Below are 23,507 nucleotides of genomic sequence, written 5' to 3' on the forward strand. Positions count from 1 at the left end.
ATTCAGTTTTACCCAGGTGTAATGAAAGTTTGTTGTCAGAGAGCCAGATGCAGATCTTGTTGAGTTCGGAGCTGAGAGCTTTCTCAACCTGCAGCCTGTCCCTGTCCGAGACTAGCAGGGCCGAGTCATCTGCGAACAGGAACAGTTTGCAGTCGCAGGCTGATGACATCATTCACATATATCAGGAACAGTAAAGGTCCTAGTATACTTCCTTGTGGGACACCACAAGTCACAGGGAGGGGGGGGGGGACTGGGTGCCGTTTACTTCCACCACTTGCTCCCTCCCTTCCAGGTAGGATCTCATCCAGTTCACTGACGTATCATCAAAACCTATTGCTTTGAGCTTATTGATCATAATTGGGTGATTAACGGTGTCAAAGGCCTTCTGGAGGTCCAGCATGACCATGCCGCAATATTTGCCCTTGTCGACATCTTGTTTGATAGAGTCGTTCAAATAGAGAAGGCATGTGTCAGTGGAGTGGTTTGTTCTGAAACCCGATTGGAATTTGTAGATTAGATTTTTCTCTGCAAGATACTTATCGACCTGTTCATAGACCATTTTTTCCATGACTTTCGAGATGGAGCTAAGAATAGAAATAGGGCGGTAGTTGCCAGGGTCTAATTGAGCTAATTGCGCTATGTTCCCTCATGTTCCCCTGATTTATCCTGTGTACAATCACACCCAGCTCAGAGTCAAATTAGTTTTACTCACGCCAGGTGTGACTGCTTTATTATTAAGCTATTATTGTTCGATCAACCATCACCCACTCTGCAGTCATGCAGTCTCAGAGTGGTTAACAATAGATGCCAAAAATGTGACCAAAAAAATCTATTGTGTATTTTTGTGTCAAAAGTCCTTAAAAGTCCAATCTTAATTGAAGCTGCAAGCAGCGATGAACGGCCCTTGCAGCTCTGTCCATGATAAAGTCTGTATGGCAATCAGCTGAAAAGTTAGGCTACATAGCTTAAGCAATTACAGCTGTCCCTATGTGCCTTGCAAGTTTAGTAGATTTTTGATGCTGGGAAGTGGAGTAATGGCTGTTTAAAGCCCAGCCAATAGGAATTGTAGATCGGCTATTTTCACTTCCTGTTTGGCGTTGAAGTTTGACGCTTCGCCATGGTCACGCCGTTTTACAAAAACTCAAGCTTTTAATAACTTTTCATTGTTAAGGTCTTTTATGTACGCTGAGCGAATTTGAGGCGGATCCGACAATCCGCCTAGGAGGAGTTCGTTGAAGTACAACATGTGAAAATGGCGTGAACGGTTTAGGTCATGGCTCCAAGAGATTCTTTTGTCAGTCGGTACATGATACAGGTGTGTACTGTGTACCAATTTGCATGCATGAAACCGTGTTGTCGTGCTTGAAGCACAAACTTTTGTAGGGGGCGCTATTGAGCCATTAGGCCACGCCCCTTTTTGAGGCGATTAAAATACGTAATTTTTCGCCACTGGTAATGTGTGTCCAATGTTGCGTAACTTTTTGAGTACGTTTAGGCCCTCCTTTTCCCGATTCATTATCGGTAAGCGGAATTATAATAATAATCATTGCAGTTTCAATAGGGCTTTGCACTACTGTGCAGTGCTCGGGCCCTAATAATCATTGCAGTTTCAATAGGTCTTTGCACTACCTATTACCTATAGCTGGGACAGTAGTTGACAAGCCAGGCAGGCATATCCACACATTGGTGGACACCATTGTGTGGACAGGTTTGTTGTGTAGGATCCTTACTAGCTGCCTTTGTTAGTAAAAATGCATTACAATAATTGCCAAATCATATATAATCTATAATAACTAAGAATTATAATAGCAATACATAATTTTGGGCGGTGAAACCGCCCCTATAAGTGAGGTTTGGAAATGTGTACAATTATCCTGCGCTGTGATTGGCCAAAAATTCACCCCGCCTAACCCTGCACCGTGATTGGCCAATCACAATCTATTCAGGACTGTGATTGGCCAGCGTCACATGACACATGTGCATAGCCCTATATAAGAAACCATAACTTTAAAAAAAACATAAATTTGTTTTTTTTATGTTATTTTAAGTTATGGTTTCGTCCATCATAAAGAGTGTTTCAATAAATGTATTTATCTTTTGTACATGATTGGTTGACTCCATTCAGTATTGTGAATAGCTAGCAAGACACCGCCCACTTCACACAGGGTGTGATTTTTATACAGTATATGCAATTTAAAATATATTGCATATCTATTAATGATGAAAGTAATGAATAAAGACAGAAAGAAAAATGAGAAAGGAAAAACAGAGAAAAACAGGTGCAGATAGAAGAGGGAGAAAATAAAAGGAAATGGATATAATGCATTTCAGTCTAATCACTGTTGTGTACAAATGTTTGCAGACTTCCCAAACGTCATGCTAGACCTGAGGGAGCGGGAAGGGGCGTGGCCGTGAAGGAGGTCCGAGAAGGTTTAGCAAGGTGGGTTCATTCTGGCACTCACAACTGAGTGCCAGAATGATGACTCAACACTGCATGACCAAAGCATGTAAATGAGAGTTCGTAAAAAAATAGGAAAAACATTGATAAAAGTCCCTCTCTGTTTTTGCACCTCCAGCAGAGAAAATACATCTCATATCAGTTATATCTTTGATATGCTGACCCCTCATAAGCCTGAGCGAATCCTTAGATCCTCAGATGAGGCCCTCCTCAGGCCTTTGTCTCCCGGGCACATAGGCTGTGAAATGCATTGCCGGTGCAGCTATAGTCACTTCTGAAAACCTACCTCTACACCAAGTGTTTTTAGCGGTGCCAGCTGCTCTACATTTGACCGAGTGTGTTTGTCCGTCCTTATGTCCGAGCACGGCATCAACAGCTGCACGGTAAACCTGATTGCAACACAAAGATGTAACCAATTACACTCATTAAACACAAATGGGAGACAGTGCAACACATGCGCCACTTTAAGACATACACATACACATAGGCTGGCTCAGCACACGTGGACGCAAATTTGTGTGTGTGCGCACACACACACACACACACACACACACACACACACACACACACACACGCGCGCACGCTCACACACACGCGCGCACACACACACACACACACACACACACACACACACACACACTCAAATTACCGATCTACAATTTGAGTACTTGAGTACCTATACTTAAAATTACATTTTCACATTAATTTCACATTTGTTTATTTCATTCTGAACATTTTGAACTATAGAAAGTTTAGTTTTGGATTTTCGTGAGGCCTTTACGGGAATTGAATATGAGGAAGCAAATTTGGCTTTTGTTTCCGATAATCCCTTCTGATGAGAATCTATAATGAATTCTTCTTACTGGTTTAGCAAGATGTTTGTGCGACTGTAGCATTCCACCTGCTATTATAAAATGCTCTGTCAGCTCAGTGGCTGCAAGACTGCTCACTCGAACACAATACAGGTAACTGCTCTTTAATTATTAGCCTGAGAAAAGCAAATTAATTTATGAATTCTTGTTGTTGTTGTAGTAAGTGTTATTATTATTATTATTATTATTATTATTATCATTATTATTATTATTATTATTATTATTATTATTATTATTATTATTGTTCTATGCCACAAGTTGTTCATCATTACTGATGATAGTGCTGTCAAATATATCTATGAAGCCATCAAAGCTGCAGCATCACTTGGAGGCACTTAAAGGTAGGGTAAGGGATATTTTGGGGTTAAAACAAATTAATTTTTTGTTAAAACATTAAAGCTCTATATTCTGATAGTAATCATTGTGATAGAGTGTTTGTTCAGTGAAAGGGGTCTCTACATCTCTCCAGCTCTTTAATAAACAAGAAATACCTTTTCAGGTGGGTTGCAAATTACAGCCAATCAGGAGAGGGAACCCATTTATCAGTTTACATTTTATAATGTTCCAGTTCCAATTTTGTGTCATCGCTTCAATTTCACTTGTTAATCCTTTATCCCGTATGAGTTCTCTCTCCTGATTGGATGAAATTCGTATCCCGACCTGAAAAAGCATTTTCTGTTTACCAAAGAGCTGGACAGACGGGGAGACCCCTGTTAGTGAACAAACAACTCTATAGCGATGATTATTATCAGAATATATAACAATTTAACACTTATTTGAACAAAAATAAAATCACTTACCCTACCTTTAAAAGAAAACCTGTGGAATACTTCAAAACTATAGTCTCAAACCTCTCAATGGCCAGCAGACATTAATGAGACAATCCCCTAATTATGGTGAGCTAGCTTTGAAAGCCTCGATTATAAGATCTATGCTAACAAAAATATGTATTCTAATAATTTGAACACTTATGTTCTGGCAGGCTGGTGAATAGGCTGCAATTCTACCAATCATGTTGCCAGTGTTGCTTTTAGGGATAATAAGTAAGTACATTATTGACTGTTCTGGAAAAGTAAACTACTGTTATTGGTGTGTATTTTCTTTTCATTTATTCATTTATTTCTTTACTTTGCAGGTATGGTGGCCTCTGGTAAGTTGAAATCTATTCCAGCAGAACTATGCACAAGATAAAATATTACATGTATTAAGATATATACATCAAAGGAATCAAACAGTAACATTAAAAAAATAATTATGGAAAGGCATTTAGATAAGATAGCTAGATAGATAGAAATAGAGGTATTGTGTGTGTGTGTGTGTGTGTGTGTGTGTGTGTGTGTGTGTGTGTGTGTGTGTGTGTGTGTGTGTGTGTGTGTGTGTGTGTGTGTGTGTGTGTGTGTGTGTGTGTGTGTGTGTGTGTGTGTGTGTGTGTGTGTGTGTGTGTGTGTGCAATCTGTCACCAATAAAAGTGGCAAATAGTATAAAGACTTAAAAACATAGGTAATGTATGTGGTATAATGTGCAATCTATCATCAGTAAAAAGGGCATATACTGTGGTAGGTGTACCACGTATCAAATGTTATGGATCAGTATACATACAGGCATGTGTAGTATATTGGTATATACAGTATAGTGGTATTGGTAGGTAGTAATTAAGTATAAATGTAAATATAAATATAGGGGCAGGTTTAATGTACAATTTAATGTACAACCTGTACAAGCAGGTTTAATGTACAATTTAATGTACAAGGTCATGAAGTGCCTTATAAGTGTGTGAAAGTGGTTGGTTGGTTGGCCTGCCCCTATATTTAGGGCGTGTACTGGATTTGGTTCCAGTACACGCTCAGAGTTAAATTACTCTGTGAACCAATGCCAATATACTTTATATACCAATATATTACACATGCCAATATACTTTATATACCAATATATTAAACATGCCTGTATGTATATACTGATCCATATCACAGTTGATACTCGGTATATACATACTTACAGTAGTACAGTTATCAAAAAGTAATCAATAGTATCCTAAAACAGACAGGCAACAATGTTCAGTTGTAGGAGCACTATGTTATCTTTTCCTTGTTATAGCAGTTCAAAGTTAAATATGATGGGTACAAACACTGCAAAGAGCCATGTTCAATATTCACGCCTGGAAAGCTGGCAAGTGATCATGTACTTGTCACTGCACTAACCCCTGCTGATTGCTTGGGGATCTGGGGTAGATAGTGTGAACCTAAGTATGTGCATGGTTCTCCCCAGTGAAACGTCTTGCTTGGTTAAAAAATAAGACTTTAACTGTTTCAGTGGAGGCACGTGGTAGGCTACTCTGTCCCCAGGCCAACAGTGGGGGTTGACAGCAATAGGAACCGCAGCACACATGGGGAAGTTACTAAATTGGGGGTGAAATGGGCGGAAAACACTAAATTAAATACAAAATTGTCACCCTAACCCTTACAGTGTATATTGTTACTATTTTTACATTTATCATTCAAAATACATTTCCCCCTTCCGAACGTTATGTGCAAGCAAGTTTGGTTTTGGATTTTGATCAGGCCTTTATCGAAATGTGGATATGAGGAAGCAAGTTTTGTTTTGATGAATTCTTTTAACTGGTGTAACAAGATGTTTGTGGGACTGCAGCAACACATTCTCACAGATAGGGTATCAGACACAGGTGACTGCAATCTATTAGCCTGAGATTTAGCCATGAACAAGGAAAGAATCATGTTGATTTCCTCTGTAAATAAGAAATTAGGCATCCATGCAATATTGAGTAAGTTACAGTATAGATTTGTACAAAAACAGTAGTATATACCGTATTAGCAATGGTATTATAGAGCTTTCCCAACTCAGCACTATACTAAACTTAGATATTTGTAATCAAGTTATTAGCCTAATTGTGATATCACCTCATTTTTGTACACCCTAGTACCACTCTACCCTAGAAATGGAACCATACTCCGGCGAGTGGATGATGGGAGCTCTTCTGTCATTGCCCTACAAAGACACTTCTTCTACTTTGGACAAAGATATGATCAGATATACGTACGTATACAATTTATGCAATTTGCAACATTATATTTTTTGTATGGGACCTGCTGTCAAGAGTGACAGTATTATTATGTTTTCTTTGTGTATTCAATGATTACAGGTGATCAGCAAATAACTTCCTGTAGCCTACTAAAATTGGGTTGTAAAAATGTGTACATTATGTAAAAAAGGAAATAAAGCCATTAAATGCAGTGATTATGTGATTTGAATTATTGTAGTCAGTTCTAGTCAGTACACTGCACACACTTGTGTTAATTAAGTAAAATATTTCAGTTTTGAATAGGATGTGTCTTTGATGTAAAATAGCACAGCCACATCTGTCAAATATTAATTGTGTTTGTAATGTTTGTTTTATCCACTAATTTGTTTTCAGGTTAACCACAATGGACACCTTACCTTTAACAATCCTTTTAGCTCGTATACTCCTCGAAGGTTCCCGTATGGGGTGAAAGATCTAATTGCTCCATTCTGGACAGATTTGGACAACAGAGGAAATGGTGAAATCACACATCAGCAACACACCAGTGGCAGTATCCTTAATCAGGCTACACAAGATATGAATCAATACTTCCCAGGCCTGGGTTTCTCTGCCCGTTTGGTGTTTGTTGCGACATGGTATGAGGTGGCATACTATCCCAGATCAGGATCTGTAAGTATTTTATTATTATTATTATTATTATTATTATTATTATTATTATTATTATTATTATTATTACATTTATTATTATTATTATTATTATTATTATTATTATTATTATTATTATTATTATTATTATTACCCTTATTTTTACTATTATTATTATTAATTGCATGAAAGGTAAAATTCATACTCCTCCTGTATCAATCATGAAAATGTAGAAGAAACCAATCATAATTTGGGCAGATTTAATGGCAAGTATAAATTAATGACAAATGTATTTACTTAACAAAATATGACATATGAAATATTTCTTTTTTCAGCGCACAACATTCCAAGCAGTGTTGATCTCTGGAGATCAGAACTCATTTCTACTGATGAATTATGGAACTATAGCCAATACTTCTCGCAGTATACAGGTAGAACAATTACATTTTTATTTATTTTATTTATTTATTCATTTTTCCTTTTTTTAATTACTTTTCTGCTTTCACAGCTGCTGTCAGCAACACATGAGCGCCTAGTTCAGAACCTGTGTGCACATTAGTGATAATATTCACCTGTACAAAACTTCAACCAATTAAAATTTGTATGTGAATTCCCAGGCTGGCTACGACACGATCAACTCCACACACCATTTCACCATTCCTGGATCATCCTTTCACAACAACAACCACACTGACCGCTTCTCAAATTTACGTTACGGCAGCAATGTCGGCGTTGCTGGTCGTTGGGCTTTTCGTGTTGACCAGGGATCCAGAGGCTGTACGTTTAATGGTAAGAGAATACACAAATACAATCACAGCCTAACTTCTGCCCAAATCTGAAAGCAACTTACTTACCTCCTGCCTTTTAATTTGAACGTTTTCTTTGCTTATAGTTGTTAGCTTTTTAACTAGTTATTCTCCTAATAAAGTTGTTTCTTTTGTTGTTTTGTAAAGCGACTTTGAATACCAAGAAAAGCGCTTTATTAATTTGATGTATTATTATCAGTATTATTATTATTATCATTATTATTGTTATTATTATAATTATTATTATTATTATTACTACTGAGTTGGCGTTCCAACACTGATGATTATATGTAATATACTGTGAATGTTAGTGTGATGTAGGCTATGTATTCCACTTTAAATACTTTGTCACTTGTCAGTGATTTAATCCTAGCTTTGGACATTAGACATCCATCTACCACATACAAGGTTGTCTGTTTAATGTTATGAAACCTGATTGACCTTATCCTGTCCTTTTGATTTTTTTTCAAGGTTCCCCTGTCCAGTTGGGTGACTCCTTCTGGAGTGACAACACTTGCCATCAGAGGTGCACCTGTACCTCAGCGGGCCTGCAGTGCCACAACCAACCCTGTTCCTTTTCCCAAATCTGCCGTCGTGACTCTTTCCAGTTCTCCTGCCAGACGGTACAGAGACGCACCTGTACCATCGCTGGCGATCCTCACTACTACACCTTTGATCGTCAAGTATTTCACTTCCAGGGCACCTGCACTTATGTCCTATCTGAGCAGTGTGGCCGTGATCTGCCATACTATCGTGTGGAGGGCAAGAATGAACACAGGGGCAGCACCCGGGTGTCGTGGACTCGACTAGTCAAAGTGTTTGTCTATGATGAAGTTATTGAGCTTGTCAAGGGCCACCGTGCTGAGGCAAAGGTTAGTCATTTTGTTAAGCTTTTTTAGCTCGAAGAATTTGAAAAGCAAATTTTCAGTTAAAAATCCAATTATTTTTTTACCTGCAGGTGAATGGAAGCTATACTGCCACACCGTTCTCCCTCCATAACAACAGCGTCCAAGTCTACCAGTCAGGATTTTCCGTGGTTGTGAGCACTGATTTTGGCTTGCTGGTATCCTATGATGCCTACAGTTATGTCACGATCCAAGTGCCCTACGATTACCAGAATGCCACCTGTGGCCTTTGTGGGAACTTCAACAACCGCGCCCAGGATGACTTCCGGACCCGCCAAGGCCAGGTTGTGAGCTCCGATGTTGTTTTCGCTAATAGCTGGAAGGCGTCAGGGGATGACGATCCTGGTTGTGGACCCAGATGCGGAGGCCTGAACTGTGCTGCATGCACCTCGGCTCAGACAAATCTCTTCGGCAACAATGACCACTGCGGCATCCTCCAGAACCCATCCGGACCCTTCGCTAATTGCCATCGACAGATTCCCCCACAGACATATGTGGACAGTTGTGTGTATGATCTCTGTATAGGAGGAGGGTACCAGCCTATCCTGTGCCAGGGCCTCAGTGCTTATGCCAGACAGTGTGAACAGCATGGGATCCAGGTGAACACCTGGAGGCAACGCGGCTTCTGTGGTATGTATGAACTACTTATTATGTCAACCACAACCACACAACAATGTTTTGCCTTGGGGCAACATGTCAATGATATGAATCTCAATAAATGATTGTCTTAATTTGTCTAGAAATCTCCTGCCCAGCCAACAGTCACTTTGAGCCACGCGGCACTGGGTGCCCTGCGACTTGCGTCAACCCCAATGCCACCCACAATTGCCCCATTCCTTCTCAAGAGAGCTGTATTTGCAACTCAGGACACGTCCTCAGTGCTGGGGTCTGTGTCCCTCTCGTTCAGTGTGGCTGCACATTTGAAGGCCGCTACTACAGTTCCGGACAAGCTATCATCCTGGACAATGACTGCGGGAGGAGCTGTCGCTGCAGTCATGGCTCCATGACCTGCCGCTCTCACGGATGTAGTCCACTCGAGTCTTGCAGGGTGGAGGATGGAGAACGGGGGTGCAGACCTAACAGCTACGAAACATGCTGGGTGAAGGGACCACGGTCCTATCGCACATTTGATGGACTGACGTACGAGTATCCTGGAGCTTGTCGATTGACCCTCGCCAGGGTGATGGGATTGTCCCAGCACCCTCACTTCTCGGTGACAGCAGAGAAGGTCCCCAGAGGCCGAGATGGTTTCGAGCGCTTGTTGAAATTTGAGGCTGAGGGGACCCAGGTGTCTATTGACATAGGAGGTAGCAGCAGAGTACAGGTGAGCATTTCAGTTTTATTTAGAACATAATGACATATTCTGCTTTGTATTATTATATTTAGGGGCTTGTAGAGTCCTTGCCTTAAGTAATGCCTGAATAAGTTATTCCCCCTGTGAATCCTTGCACTCAACCTCTTATATTGTTTTTTGCTTAGGTTGATGGTCAGGTCATTGGACTTCCATTTACCACTGCGTCCAATCGAATCCGCATCTTCCACAGCAACGTTAACAGCATCATCATCCACACCTCTTTTGATGTGGTCATACAAGCAGACTGGCCTCACTTGGTGCGTGTCACCGCGCCCAGTGTCTACAACGGTTCACTCGGTGGACTCTGTGGTAACTACAACGGTCATCGCCATGATGACTTCCGTACACCCAATGGCATTCTGGTCAACAGCTCTCAGAGTTTTGGTGACAGTTGGCGGGACGGCTCCCTGTCAGCACACTGTGTGGAAAGCGGCAGGCAGACTCGTGAGAATCCGAACAACGCAACAAATTACAATTCCACTCAATACTGTGGTGTCATGACATTGACAAGTGGGCCATTCGCCGTATGCCAGGCCAGAGTGGACCCACGCGACCATGTAGAGGAGTGTGTGGAGGACATGAGGGAGGCTAGAGATCCGACTGTAGCTATGTGCGAGGCTCTGCGTGATTATGCACTCCTGTGCCAACAAACTGGCATCACCTTAGGGGACTGGAGGAACACCACAGGCTGTGGTAAGAACATTGTTCTTGCCCTTTCAACTACATTGTTCATTTGATATTGATCATGTTCATGACTTATGTGCTTTTCTCTTTTTCCAGTGCAAACATGTCCATCTAACAGCCACTATGAACTGTGTGGAACCTCCTGCCCTTCCTCCTGCCCCAGTCTGTCCTTCCCCTTTTACTGTGCCACCGTGTGCCAGGAAGGGTGCCAGTGTGATGATGGCTTTCTCCTCAGTGGCAACCAGTGTGTGCCAACCATCGGCTGTGGATGCCAGCATGAGGGCCGCTATCGGCAAGCCGGTGAGAGCTTCTGGGCTGGAGAGGAGTGTCAGAGCTACTGTAGCTGTAACGGCCGCACCGGCGCGGTCCACTGTACGCCCAGAACCTGCGCTCCCCAGGAATCCTGCCGGGTGACAGACGGTGACTATGGCTGCCACCCAAGTCCCCATGGCACCTGTTCTGCCTCTGGGGACCCTCACTACCTCACCTTTGATGGCAAAGCGTTTGACTTCCAGGGAACCTGCCGCTACGTTTTGGCGACCGTGTGCAATGACACCAGTCTGCACCAGTTTCAAGTAGATGCCAAGAATGAGGCATGGCGAGGATCCAGTGTTTCCATCACGGCTGAAGTGTTTGTCAGTGTGTGGGGCTACCAGGTGCACATGTCAAGGGGGAGACGTGGAGAGGTGCAGGTAAGTTGTGAGGAATTGCAATGTTTGTACCATTACAGAACTCATTAGAATTATTTTAATTATTATTATTATATTATTTTTCCAAAATGTTACTAATCAAAATGATTTCAACTTTCCTTTAAGGTGAATGGCGAGTCTAGAAACTTGCCCATTCTCTTGGATGGTGGTCGTGTGTCTATCTATCTAAGTGGACATCGCACATTTGTCGATACTGACTTTGGGCTCAGTGTCAGCTATGATGGGTCAACTTGGGTGTCCATCTCTGTACCCTCAAACTATAGGTATGTTTCACGTATATTTTTGCTGTTAATTAAATGTCTTGCTCTCTATGTTTAAACAATAACAATTCAAGTCTGTAAAAGTATTTAGCAAACATTAGCAACAGACAACGAAACAACACAAACCTACATAAATCCCCAGTTTTATGGGAGCAGCGACAGCTCCGGTCGCTGTGTTCCTCACCTCACCTCACCTCACCTCACCTGCACCGTATGCTCTGCCCTGATAAGAGAGCTGATATGTGCGGAAGAGAAGTAGAGACAATCTGCTGCTAGTCTCTTGCAGCTTGTTTGTTAGCAACCTATTCATTTTAGCCAATAAATAGGTCATGTAGTTGCTCAATATTTAGTCATTTCACATCTCCTGCTGCTAGTTGAAATCTTTCTTTTCATTATTCGCTGCACACGTTGACACACCATGACACGCTGTCACTCAAAACTATAATAATAATATAGTTTTGTCTGGTATCACACTTTGTTGCCACTTTCAATGTCTGCAAGACAAAGTACAGTAGATCTATCTACTGATTAAAACCATTTGTTTTCACTCATTTCAAAAACAGTGGCAAAACATGCGGACTGTGTGGGAACTTCAACGGGAACCGGAATGACGAGTTCCTCACGGCCGACGGAGTTGTGGCCTCGTCTGCCACTCAGTTTGGTAATGCCTGGAAGGTGCCCAGCAACCACACCTGCAGTGAAGGGTGCGGCGCGTCCTGCCCGCGCTGTCCCAACGAGGCGCCCTTTAGGGCCCAATGTGAGGTGATCCAAGCCTCTGAGGGCCCCCTCAGTTTCTGCCACGGCGAGGTGGACCCGACGCCTTACTTCAATGACTGTGTGTTTGATGTGTGCATTACGGGGAACAGAGACCAAGATGTGCTGTGCAGAGCTATCCAGACTTACGTCAGCGCCTGTCAGTCTGCCAATGTTAGAATCTACCCTTGGAGGCAGAACACTACCTGCAGTAAGTTAAACCATTAAGACCATTAAATGTTCAAAAATAGCAGATGTACAAGCTCGCTGCACGGCACGAAGGGAAGTGCTGTGAGATTGTATATCTGCTATTTCTGAATAGCCAACGCTAAAATCTAAAATGACAAAGATGCTTTCCCGCTTTTAATGGGTTAACAAGTTTACTCTGGCACCCAAGACATCTGGTCAAAATGTTTGTAAAATATTGTTCTTGGCTCTGTACGTATCAGTCTATCAGTGCAAATGCAGTCAGACAAGGATTATTAAGATGCCATCAGACGGAAGAATAAACTAACCTTCTTTACTGGAAGTCCTTAATCAGCCACGCCTACTTTAGAATATCAGTACAAATGCTGACAGACAGGTTTTTTTAACAAGCCTTCTTTACTGGAAGTATTGTATCAGCCAAGCCTACTTTATAGTATATAGATACTGTAGCTAGATTATGATGTACAGTAGCTGAAAATGTGTCGCCCAGAGGCAGCACAGCAGTTAAGAGTTACAGAGTTACAGGTAAAGAGGTTAAGAGAGGTAAAGAGAAAGAAAGCACTGTTGTATACACAGCAATACAAGGCAAGAACAAGAAAACAAGAAGCAGAACAGAACGACAGTATAGTACAGTATATACACTGATAAAGTGTCCATTACAGTCAGTGCAATGCTTTTCCAGCACTATGCAGGAAAGCAACAATACAAGGTTACAGTGTCTCATCGTATCCCTATCCAGTGCAATGCCAATCAGAAAAAGTGTCCATTTCAATCAGTGCAACGCAAAAGAAAGTGACAGTGTTTACAGTGGAGAAAAAAAGTACAATAACCATATCCTAAGAATGTCATTAGAGGTCAGAGACCTTGTCACATCTAATATTCCAAGTTTTGTTACGGTAAACCTGGCAGAGCGATCATTGTGTGTCTCGTTGTAAATCCTCGAAGCAACTGGCAACTGTCTCATACAGTTCCACCCCGGGAAGGTGAATTTGTTATTTCCTCTCTTGCTCAGGTGCTCCACTATATCTAGGTGGAGGGGGTGGGAGGGATTCTCCATGATGGCATCCAGCTTCCTCGTTGTACGCACCTTAGCCAACTCCTCCACCCCCTCTCCGCCTTCCTCACCTGCCCGTTTAGGAAGGCGGGCTCTATCAGTACAAATGCAGTCAGACAAGGCTTATTAAGATGCTATCAGACAAGAGAATAAACAAGCCTTCATTACTGGAAGTACTTTATCAGCCAAGCCTACTTTATAGTATATCAGTACAAAATCTACAAATGCAGTCAGACAAGGCTTATTTGAGATACCTTCAGACGGAAGAATAAACAAGCCTTCGTTACTGGAAGTACTTTATCAGCCAAGCCTACTTTATAGGAAGTATGAAACATGCCTACTCAACAGTATGAACTAAACCGTCCTCACTTTCTCCCTCGCAGGGCTTGATTGTCCAGCAAACAGCCATTATGAGCTTTGTGGCACAGACTGCGGGCACACATGTGCCAGCAGCATTGATGCTAGCTGCGAGCAAGTGTGCTCCGAGGGCTGTTTCTGTGATGAGGGTTATCTCAGGAGTGGAGGCCAGTGTGTCCCTGTGGAACGCTGTGGCTGCCAGTACGACGGATTCTACTTTGGGGTAAGTTGCATTCCAGTCAGTTCCTCGTATTTTCTTTTCACTATGTCCACTTAGAGCTCCACTTCACAACTTTTTGATAACTATTATGTCCCATACAAATGAAAAGTTGCATTTTTAAGTAACAAATCCCACCCTTCCCTGACTGTGTAGTCTCAGGGGTTTCACTGCTAGAGGCTTTACTGTCTTATTTGGTAGGGTATGACATACACACTTTAACCATGGCATACTGAAAAACAACAATAATATGAAAGCTCAGATTGAAATATTAACAGCAGGCATTAATGTGATTTGACCAGGATGATACACACACATTTCTGAGTGCAGTGTGCTTCTCTCTTTCCCTTTAACATGTTGCAGGCTGGGGAGTCTTTCTGGACACCCGGTTGCTCCCAGCGATGTGAATGCTTTGCCCCGAATGATCTGCGTTGCTCTGCTGTGTCCTGCACCCCCACGCAAGAGTGCACTATAAAAAACGGCCAACTGGGCTGCTTTGATGCGTTGACCACCTGCACTGTGTGGGGGGACCCCCACTATGTCACCTTTGATGGTGCACTGGCTCATTTCCAGGGCACGTGCTCTTACATCATCAGTGAGAGTGTGAATCGCACTGGCACTGAAACTGGGTTCAGAGTGGTCGCGACTAACAATCACCGTGGCAGCAATCGCGTGTCATTTGTGTCAGCAGTGGACATATACCTGTCAAATCAACAAGAGACAGCCTATATCAGGATTGGAGCCAACAGGATAGTGAAGGTAAATTCATTGCTAAAGGGAAACTCAACCATATGCCACTTTAGTGACTTTCTTTTTGCTACCAAAGTGTAAAAGTAATCTAAAGGACTAGACTGAGCTTGGGACACAGCAACACAGCTGCTAGTTATTGTATTAACATACTCTACCGTAAAGATTGGTTCATTGGTTCATTAAAATTACTAATTAATAAATAACAGGATTGTAGCTTCAAAGAGTATTAATAGGGTATCTACATCTATTTGTGAGCACTTATATCAGTGTAAGCATAATTAGCTAAATATTCATTATCAATGTTTCTCTCTCTTATATTCCAGGTTAACAACACTGATGTATCTCTTCCTGCCACTGCTGGTAGTCTAGCTCAGGTGGAAAGTGCTGGATCTTATGTAGTGGTCAACACCCGCGATGTGATCGTCCAGTTTGATGGCCGTAGTACTCTGTTGGTCAGAGTGGGTCAGAACCACCGCAACAGAGTTGTTGGCATGTGTGGTAACTTCAACGGTGACCCTGCAGATGACAAAGCCTTGCCCGACGGCACAGTGGCACAGACTGACAACGGTTTTGGTGATGGCTGGAAGTCTCCAACAAGCCGTTCTGGGTGAGCCAGTGTATCAACTGATATTTTCTGTCAACACATTGCATCACGTAGAACGATGTGAAAAAAGATAACTGAATCCAGAAGCAGCGTTAGACTGTGTTTGAGAGTCCCCAAAAAAGAAAGAAAACAAAAGTGTATGTAAAAAGCAACACTTTAGACAGCAGACGTATAAAAGCTAATTCATCACACAACAGCGTCGATTACAAAAAGTGCTGATCTTCCAATTAAAACGTGACATATCGCGGTACTTTTGGACAAGCGACACGGCTGTAGGATGAAATATAGATTAGGCTTAACCTGAGCCTCTCCATATCCTTACTAGATGTGGGGCCACAGATGACCGTAGCGGTGGCGGCGTAGAGAACTGTCGCTTCAATGAGGAGTACTCACGGCTGTGTAGCATCATCACCAACACAACTGGCCCGTTCAGCACCTGCCACCTGCACTCTGACCCTCAGCCATTCTTCACTTCCTGTGTCTATGACCTCTGCCTCTACACGCCGGCCAATGGCATGCTGTGTAGTGCTGTCTCGTCCTATGAGAGAACCTGTGCAGTGTTGGATCTGGAAATCCCCCAGTGGCGTGCTGATTTGCAGTGTGGTACGTAGACACTGCTTTGACAAATTGCCAAGATAACACAAAGAAAGATGAATGGTTTGGGAAAAAAAACTGTAAAGGTATTTTCCACTTTTTCTTACCCTGTCTTGTTTATTTTATGTCTCCATGTCTCCAGCGGAGACAGACCCCTGTGAGGAGCTGGGCTGTGTCGAGCATGAGTGGTGTGGGGAGAAGGGTGGCGTCTACGGCTGCTTCTGTGATGAGAACCACCATCGCCGCAACAACGAGAGCTACGGTACGGTACAGGTCACAATGAACAACCATGATGAAACCGTCTTTCAACATATGATAGGTTAACAGTGCTGTATGGATTGTCTGTTAATTACATGAATGCAGTTGTTCTGACAGTGGTTGTACTGCATGCCAAGTCAGCCCATCAGGGCTCTGAGACTTGGGAACAATCTACTTGGGGAGTAGAGGTTTAGGAGTCTGAAACACTCAAGTATGACATTTTATTAATGACTTGATGGGGTCTGAATGCAGTAGAGTGTAGAGTCCTTATTAATCCTCAACAGGAGATTCTTGCATTTATTTTGGATGTGTGCAGTGGTGGAAGAAGTACTCAGAATTCTTACTTACTGTAAGTTAAAGCAGCAATACTACAATATAAAAATTGCCTTGAAAGAAGATTGTCAGAGGAAGGTAGAGATGTGTGCTCTACACAGCTTTCTAGTTGTAGCAGTTGTTTTTGTTTGTATTATTACATTATAAAATATAATATATATTTTGATCTCTCTCCCGTACGTAGATTCATTTGTCTCCTGTGCCAGTAGTGCTGGCAACATGTCCCTGTCCCGCTGCCAGCTGTTTGAAGCTGGCTTCCATCCTGAGGTCCTCCACCTCAAGGACTCATCCTGCAATGGGACTCTCCAGGACGGAAGGCTGGTGTTCCACTTCGATAACAATGCCGAGCAGTGTGGGACAGTTCTCACGGTAAAAAGGCCCAAAGTCTAGAATGTTGTAGTTACAGTACTTTTATCAGCGCACTAGGTCAGGGGTCATCACCATGCCAGCTTGTGATGGACATTTCCATCAATATTTTATTCTTACCACGGACATGCAAAACAAGTGATCAATAATATTACCAGAAACACATACATAGGCCTAGCCCAAATGTATACAGTACTATGGACTCTTGATGTGCCATAGTGTCTACTCTATTCCACTGCGCTACACATTTTAAAACGAGCCATTTAGATTTGTTTTGGGAAACAAAGCTACAAGCTCACAACACATCGCGGCATGTTGTGAGCTTGTAGATCAGCAATTCTATTGTCTTTTTAGCCTAAAATGGCATGCCCAAAATTGGGATGTCAGACTTAAAGTGATTAGCTATACTTTAGAAAACCTGAGACTGGGAAGTTATGCACTGTACTGGCAGGGCAGTCCTGAGACAGGCATTAAATGTGGCATGGTCCAAGTATATTCCATGTTTGGGATTTCAATAATTGGGTCTTATCAGTACAGACAGTGCTTCCATCTTACATTGTAGGAGCAAAAGGGCCACTTAGTTGCATTATACTTCATATGGTTATTACAGTATACAGATGGCTTTTCAGAGGACAGTGTTACTTGAGGAGAGGAGGTGACAGGAAGTTCTACCAGCTAAACTAGTTTTATAGTTTGTCAACATATAGCTTCAATGGTTGTGGTTTCCATACGGTGAACATACTCAAAAATGTTGAGAAAGTATACAGATGGAACAATAGAAAACGGTATGTACATGATGAGTGGTCCATGAAGGGCATGGCAGGATTTAAAGGAATGCAGTGTCACAATAGTTTGATGCAAAGTTGTATCTTTGATAAGAGGTGAGGGGAGGTCTGGTGGTGAGGCTGTGGATCAAGGGTTTCCATGGATTCCATGGATTATGCTTGTTGAGTGTTATTATAATTGAGTTGTTATTGTTATTATTAAACAGTTTCTCTCAACTGACGAAAATTAGCTTTACTTACCTTCTTTGCCTTGGTAGCAAATAGCTCCTTCTGAACAGATGACATGCCATGTTTTTGCTCTTTTCCGCTGTGGTCATACCGTTGACTTGACTCACATACTGTACGACATACGTGGTACAGTACAGGTATCACGTACAATACTACAAATCTCCAGCAACATATTAATGAGCATGTCATCCCGACACTTTATGAGTCACCAAAATTATTCAAACACATTTTTGAAGATTAGATTGTGAATATAAAAAAAAGTGACGCAAATATAGACAATATTTTTCATAAAAAATGAAAAAAAGTACCACGGACATAGACAAGTCTTGCCACGGACATGTTTGTCCATTTACGGACATGTTGATGACCCCTGCACTAGGTACCTGTCTAGGATAGGATTCATGCTGTATAAAGTGTATAGTTTTTACTTAGTACATTGGCTCGAGTTCAAGGCTTTAAGGAAATTCAAATGTATTCAGAATTTGATGAACACATTAAATTAACCAAAAAAAAAAAACAACCCCGCCAGCTTATACTTTTAATCTTAATGCTAATTTATGCTTCATCACATGACCCTTTCGTTTTAAGTATAAATTTGCATCCCTAATACACGTTTGTCATTTCCCCTGACAGAGCAATGGGTCCTACTTCATGTACAAGAATGTCATCCAGGGTGAGGTGGACCCCCATGACACGATCATCAGTCGTCAGAGAAACATCCACCTGCCTTTCAGCTGCGAGTACCCTCTGACCCAGTCTCTGTCTATGGCTGTCGGCATCAACCCCGTAGAGAGGTGAGAGCATTACCATCCCATTATCCATGACCCTTTCCACCACAACCCCCTTATTTCCCATAAATCCTCCCATTGGAAGGCACCAAGGTGTTTTGAGTTAGTCTGTTCTCTATACATGAATTACTCCTTGTGCCAGCTAACATCTCTGACTGTTGGCCTCAGCTTCATTGGGGTGTGAATGTGACATTTCCTGATATTTTTTAGATTTGAATAGAAATACTGATGCATTTACCTGATAGGCCTGATAGGGCTGATAGGCCTACTGATTAAACACAAGTGTTGTGTTGTATCAAATTAGTCGGTTTTCAATATTTCCTTTTAACTTTGATCACCATATATAATTTATTTGGTTGTTTTTTCTGTAGCATTGTGTCCAGGAGACTTCCATCAGGGATGGGCCATTATCGTATGAGAATGATCGGATTCTTGGACGCCGGCTACCGTTACCCCTACACCGGCGACAGTAACATGGAAGTGGAAATAGACCAGAGGATGTACATCGAGGTGCGATCGGAGGGAGTGGACAGACATCAGATCGCCACTGTTCTGGACTCCTGCTGGGCCACACCTGTCAACAGCCCCGACTATCCTGTCCGCTGGGATCTCCTTGTTAGAGAGTAAGCGATTTAAGAATTTCAGTTCAATTCAATTCTCCTTCGTCTCTTTCCTGTAGTCTTCACAGACATGAACCGTTTGTGGTCAGAGAAGGACATATGCAACTGAACTAGGCCCTCGCAAGAGCGTAGATTCCCAAAAAAGTGACAAAAAGGTTGATTAGAAATAGTTACATCAAGGTCCTCTGCCAGCTGCAAAGAAAACTCAGACAGTCTATGTGACTTCTGAGACACCAATTACGTGACAAACAGAACATAAACTCACTTGCACTAATAATACACACGCTGTTTGGGCCAACAGTTACAGGACATAAGGTCATCAGACAGAGTACAGAATTACCGTTTCTATTTCACTGTCAAGATTCTGAATTCTTAACTCCTCCTCAGTTCTCATCCCCATCTTCAAACCAGTCCAGTGAGTGAGTATGAACTTCTGAACTCCTTTTCAGGAGCTTGTACAATATTTAATTCATACAAATTCTTTCTTAAACCTTAAATTAAATTATTTCAGTGGACTTAATATCAGTGTTTTATTTGATGGCCTTGCTGTCCTTGTATTTGGCCTTTGTGCCCTCAAAACATTTACAAGGCCAAAGGCGAAGTGGCCTTGCCCCTAAAAAGATGAAATTCCAGGCCTGGTGCCAAATCATAACAAGTCGTCTCATGACAAGTTACATATTACTGTAAAGCAGAAGCCTTGTTGGCAGGGGACCCACTGGTGGGCCGTGAGGGTATTGCAAGTGGCCCCCAAATAATTGGCAAAATACCAAGATTTTAATGATTGATAATTATATTTAAAAAAAACGATGTAAAAAAATTACATGGCATTCTTTCACCGATAAATGGGAGCTTAAAGTGTACCACGTTATTTATTGATCCAAACCGGAACACAGTCAATGAATTGATCATTAAAACAACATGCTCTGAAAACGCACGCAGCCCACCCATCAGGTTTCAAGATTTTCATCTAGAAAAGGTTGAGAATCACTGAACTTGAACTATAACAAGGCTCTGGGTGGGGCACGACCATCTGCCAGAGGATGTATTTCATAGTACCTGTTTATGAAGAGAAAGCAACAGTAGGGGGCAGCACATGATAAACCACAGAAGACAGCATTGCTCATTGTGGTTAAGCCTTCATACTATGACAATGATATGCTCAGGGCCTTAAAATGTGATAATATGTTTTCTTAAAGTATACTGTGTTAGTTTCATTGATCCAAGCCGGAACACAATCAATTCATTGATCGTTAAAATAAAATGCTCTGAAAACGCACGCAGCCCACCCATCAGGTGGGTGGGCCGCAAACACTTTCAAGATTTTCATCCAGAAAAGGTTGGGAATCACTGAACTATAAAACAGTAAACAGTAAAATCATCAGTGTTATTTTAACTGTGAGTTTGTGTGTTTTAAAACAAACCATTACATTGTAATATAGTACAGATATCCCAAGGCAATTTATAGCCCATAAACATCCTCAAACACTCGTCTTCTCTCTTTCAGTCCTACTAGTATTTAACTCCTTGATTTACCTGCTAGATTGTTTTGTAATAATTGCAACATTCTTCCCTGTGGTCCAGGTGTCCCAATGAAGAGGACACTACAGTAGAACTGGGCATGAATGGTGTCTCCGACGTGGCACGTTTCTCCTTCAGGATGTTCACCTTCAAAAACTACTCCACTATCTTCCTGCACTGCCAGATCCACTTGTGTCTGCTAGGCCAGCAGGACTGCACTGCTGTATGTATCCGTGTGTGTGTGTGTGTGTGTGTGTGTGTGTGTGTGTGTGTGTGTGTGTGTGTGTGTGTGTGTGTGTGTGTGTGTGTGTGTGTGTGTGTGTGTGTGTGTGTGTGTGTGTGTGTGTGTGTGTGTGTGTGTGCGACACAGTTTTGCAACAAATTATACATTTGTATAAGTGTCTATGAGCATCGGCTAAATGTCTCAAATATGAATGCTACTTTCCTGCAGCATTGCTACCCTGGCTACCACCAAAGACGACGCAGGGAGATGTCCTATGGCTATGACATTGCAGGTGTCTCACTGGGGCTGGGACCATTAACCTTCAAGCCGAGTGGAGGTACAGTTATCTTATCTTGATGACGCTTCTCAGATATGACATACAGCAGTGTTGGGGTGCATTTATTTTACTTTTCATGGTGAATTCACCCCAGAACCTTAGATGTATAAATCCCATACATCTAGTATTTACTGTAGAGATTTAATAGTATTTTGCTTTTTTCCTTTTCCAGGTGAACGGCTGGTGAGGTCTGTGTTAAGGAGTGGCACTCCCAGTCACTTTGCATCCCTGCTGATCCTGGTAGTCACTTCACTGACTGGTGCAACCCTGGCTTAAGAAGAGAACACACGCGCACACACAGACAAGCACTATATGCTTAATATATTCAGTAGATATCCAATAATAACCAAGTGTGCAGATATAAGAAATTATTTTAAATGATTCCATTATCTTTCGGTTATTTTCAAACCTTACTTGGTTCAGCTTGCATTTTTATTGATTTGTTTTAATTTAATGTAAAAATGTTATTATTATTAATACGATTTTTATTATTAATTAATTAAAATATTGAGAATAACAATTTTAACATTCAGCCATTAAATAATACAGCTTTCCATAGATTTTCTTTTAAACAAGACATTGACAACAAAATAAAACACAATATCACAAATTAAAAATAAAATGTCAGTAAACAATAAAACAGAACAAAAAACAGACAAATAGAAACACTTAACATTACTCCCACCCATCCATCCACCCACCCACACACTTATTAAATGTAATCGTATGATGATGGTGATGAATGATGATGATTATGAAAATGATTAAGTAAAATGTTTATAATTCTGTAATTGTTACACAATGCTAGCAGTTATAGTACAGTATGATCTATTGAGTACCTGTTTATGAAGATGAAGCAACAGTAGGGGGCAGCACAAGATAAACCAAAGAAGACAGCATTGCTCATTGTGGTTAAGCCTTCATACTATGATGATGATATGCTCAGGGCCTTTAAATATGATAATATCTGTTCTTACAAAGGATTATTATTTTTAATGTTTATCAATATATCAATATATGTGGGGCATTCAACTCTTAGCTTCAGATTTTTCTGAACACACTCTATCTTTCAAATAACAAATAAATTGCATCTTAAATGATAGTTGATCATTACCCAGTAATTTATTTGACCACTTAACAGATGGAAATGAGTTTATGGAAAAACTCAAAACACTCAAACAGGACACATACATGTAACAACAACCAAAATCCTAACCATTGATATACAAAAGCTCTCATTTGAGATGAAAGAGCCTGTCAGTGTGTGTCAGGTTGAGTTTCTTTCCCTTTTGTAGTGAACCTCCATTGTTGGGGCCAGAGTTGGGGCAGACAATACTGGTATCCCCTGTGTCCTCTTGTCTGGTGAGGAAATTCATCACTGTCCGCCAATGTGTCCTGAAACAGTGCAGAGTGAGACCCGAGACATAACAATGATTATCACACACCCACAACATGGGATTTGTCATTGGTATTATGTTATGGTACAAATGTGTCAAAAGAGTCATCGGTTTCCAACACTTATACCTTGTGGACACATTCATTTACATTACATCAACTTAATGTAATTCAATTAGCAGACAGTCTTATAAAGATCGCCTTTTGCAAGTATTGACCATATTCACATGGAGGTCATTTTGCTATTATTTCATACTCAACCGTAACAAGGCGGGGTCACCCGGGGTCAGACCCCTCCCCCTCCCCCCTTCCAAGAAAACCGCTATTTTCAGTAAATGTCGCTGTCGTGCAAACAAGGTATTAATAATATAGGCTTCAACATTTCCATT

The 23,507-nt window shown here is 41.5% G+C and overlaps 1 protein-coding gene across 1 annotated transcript; it reads left to right on the forward strand.

Annotated features, from left to right (window-relative positions):
* Positions 1 to 4,327: 4,327 nt before the first annotated feature.
* LOC308104003 (alpha-tectorin-like) lies at positions 4,328 to 22,825 on the forward strand. The gene is made up of 24 exons (XM_080454249.1): positions 4,328 to 4,373; positions 4,466 to 4,480; positions 6,266 to 6,381; positions 6,761 to 7,036; positions 7,348 to 7,443; positions 7,630 to 7,801; positions 8,290 to 8,690; positions 8,777 to 9,353; positions 9,464 to 10,047; positions 10,203 to 10,770; positions 10,858 to 11,453; positions 11,577 to 11,734; positions 12,295 to 12,695; positions 14,129 to 14,325; positions 14,683 to 15,078; positions 15,393 to 15,676; positions 15,999 to 16,276; positions 16,410 to 16,529; positions 17,043 to 17,227; positions 18,871 to 19,031; positions 19,397 to 19,648; positions 21,227 to 21,386; positions 21,615 to 21,723; positions 21,896 to 22,825. Exons 1-24 carry the CDS (start codon positions 4,343 to 4,345, stop codon positions 21,997 to 21,999), a joined length of 6,237 nt encoding a protein of 2,078 aa, XP_080310375.1. The 5' UTR covers positions 4,328 to 4,342; the 3' UTR covers positions 22,000 to 22,825.
* The last annotated feature ends 682 nt before the right edge of the window (positions 22,826 to 23,507 follow it).

Source organism: Gymnoscopelus braueri (assembly GCF_963280865.1).
Source record: "Gymnoscopelus braueri genome assembly, chromosome: 17".
In the NCBI taxonomy this organism is placed as follows: domain Eukaryota; kingdom Metazoa; phylum Chordata; class Actinopteri; order Myctophiformes; family Myctophidae; genus Gymnoscopelus; species Gymnoscopelus braueri.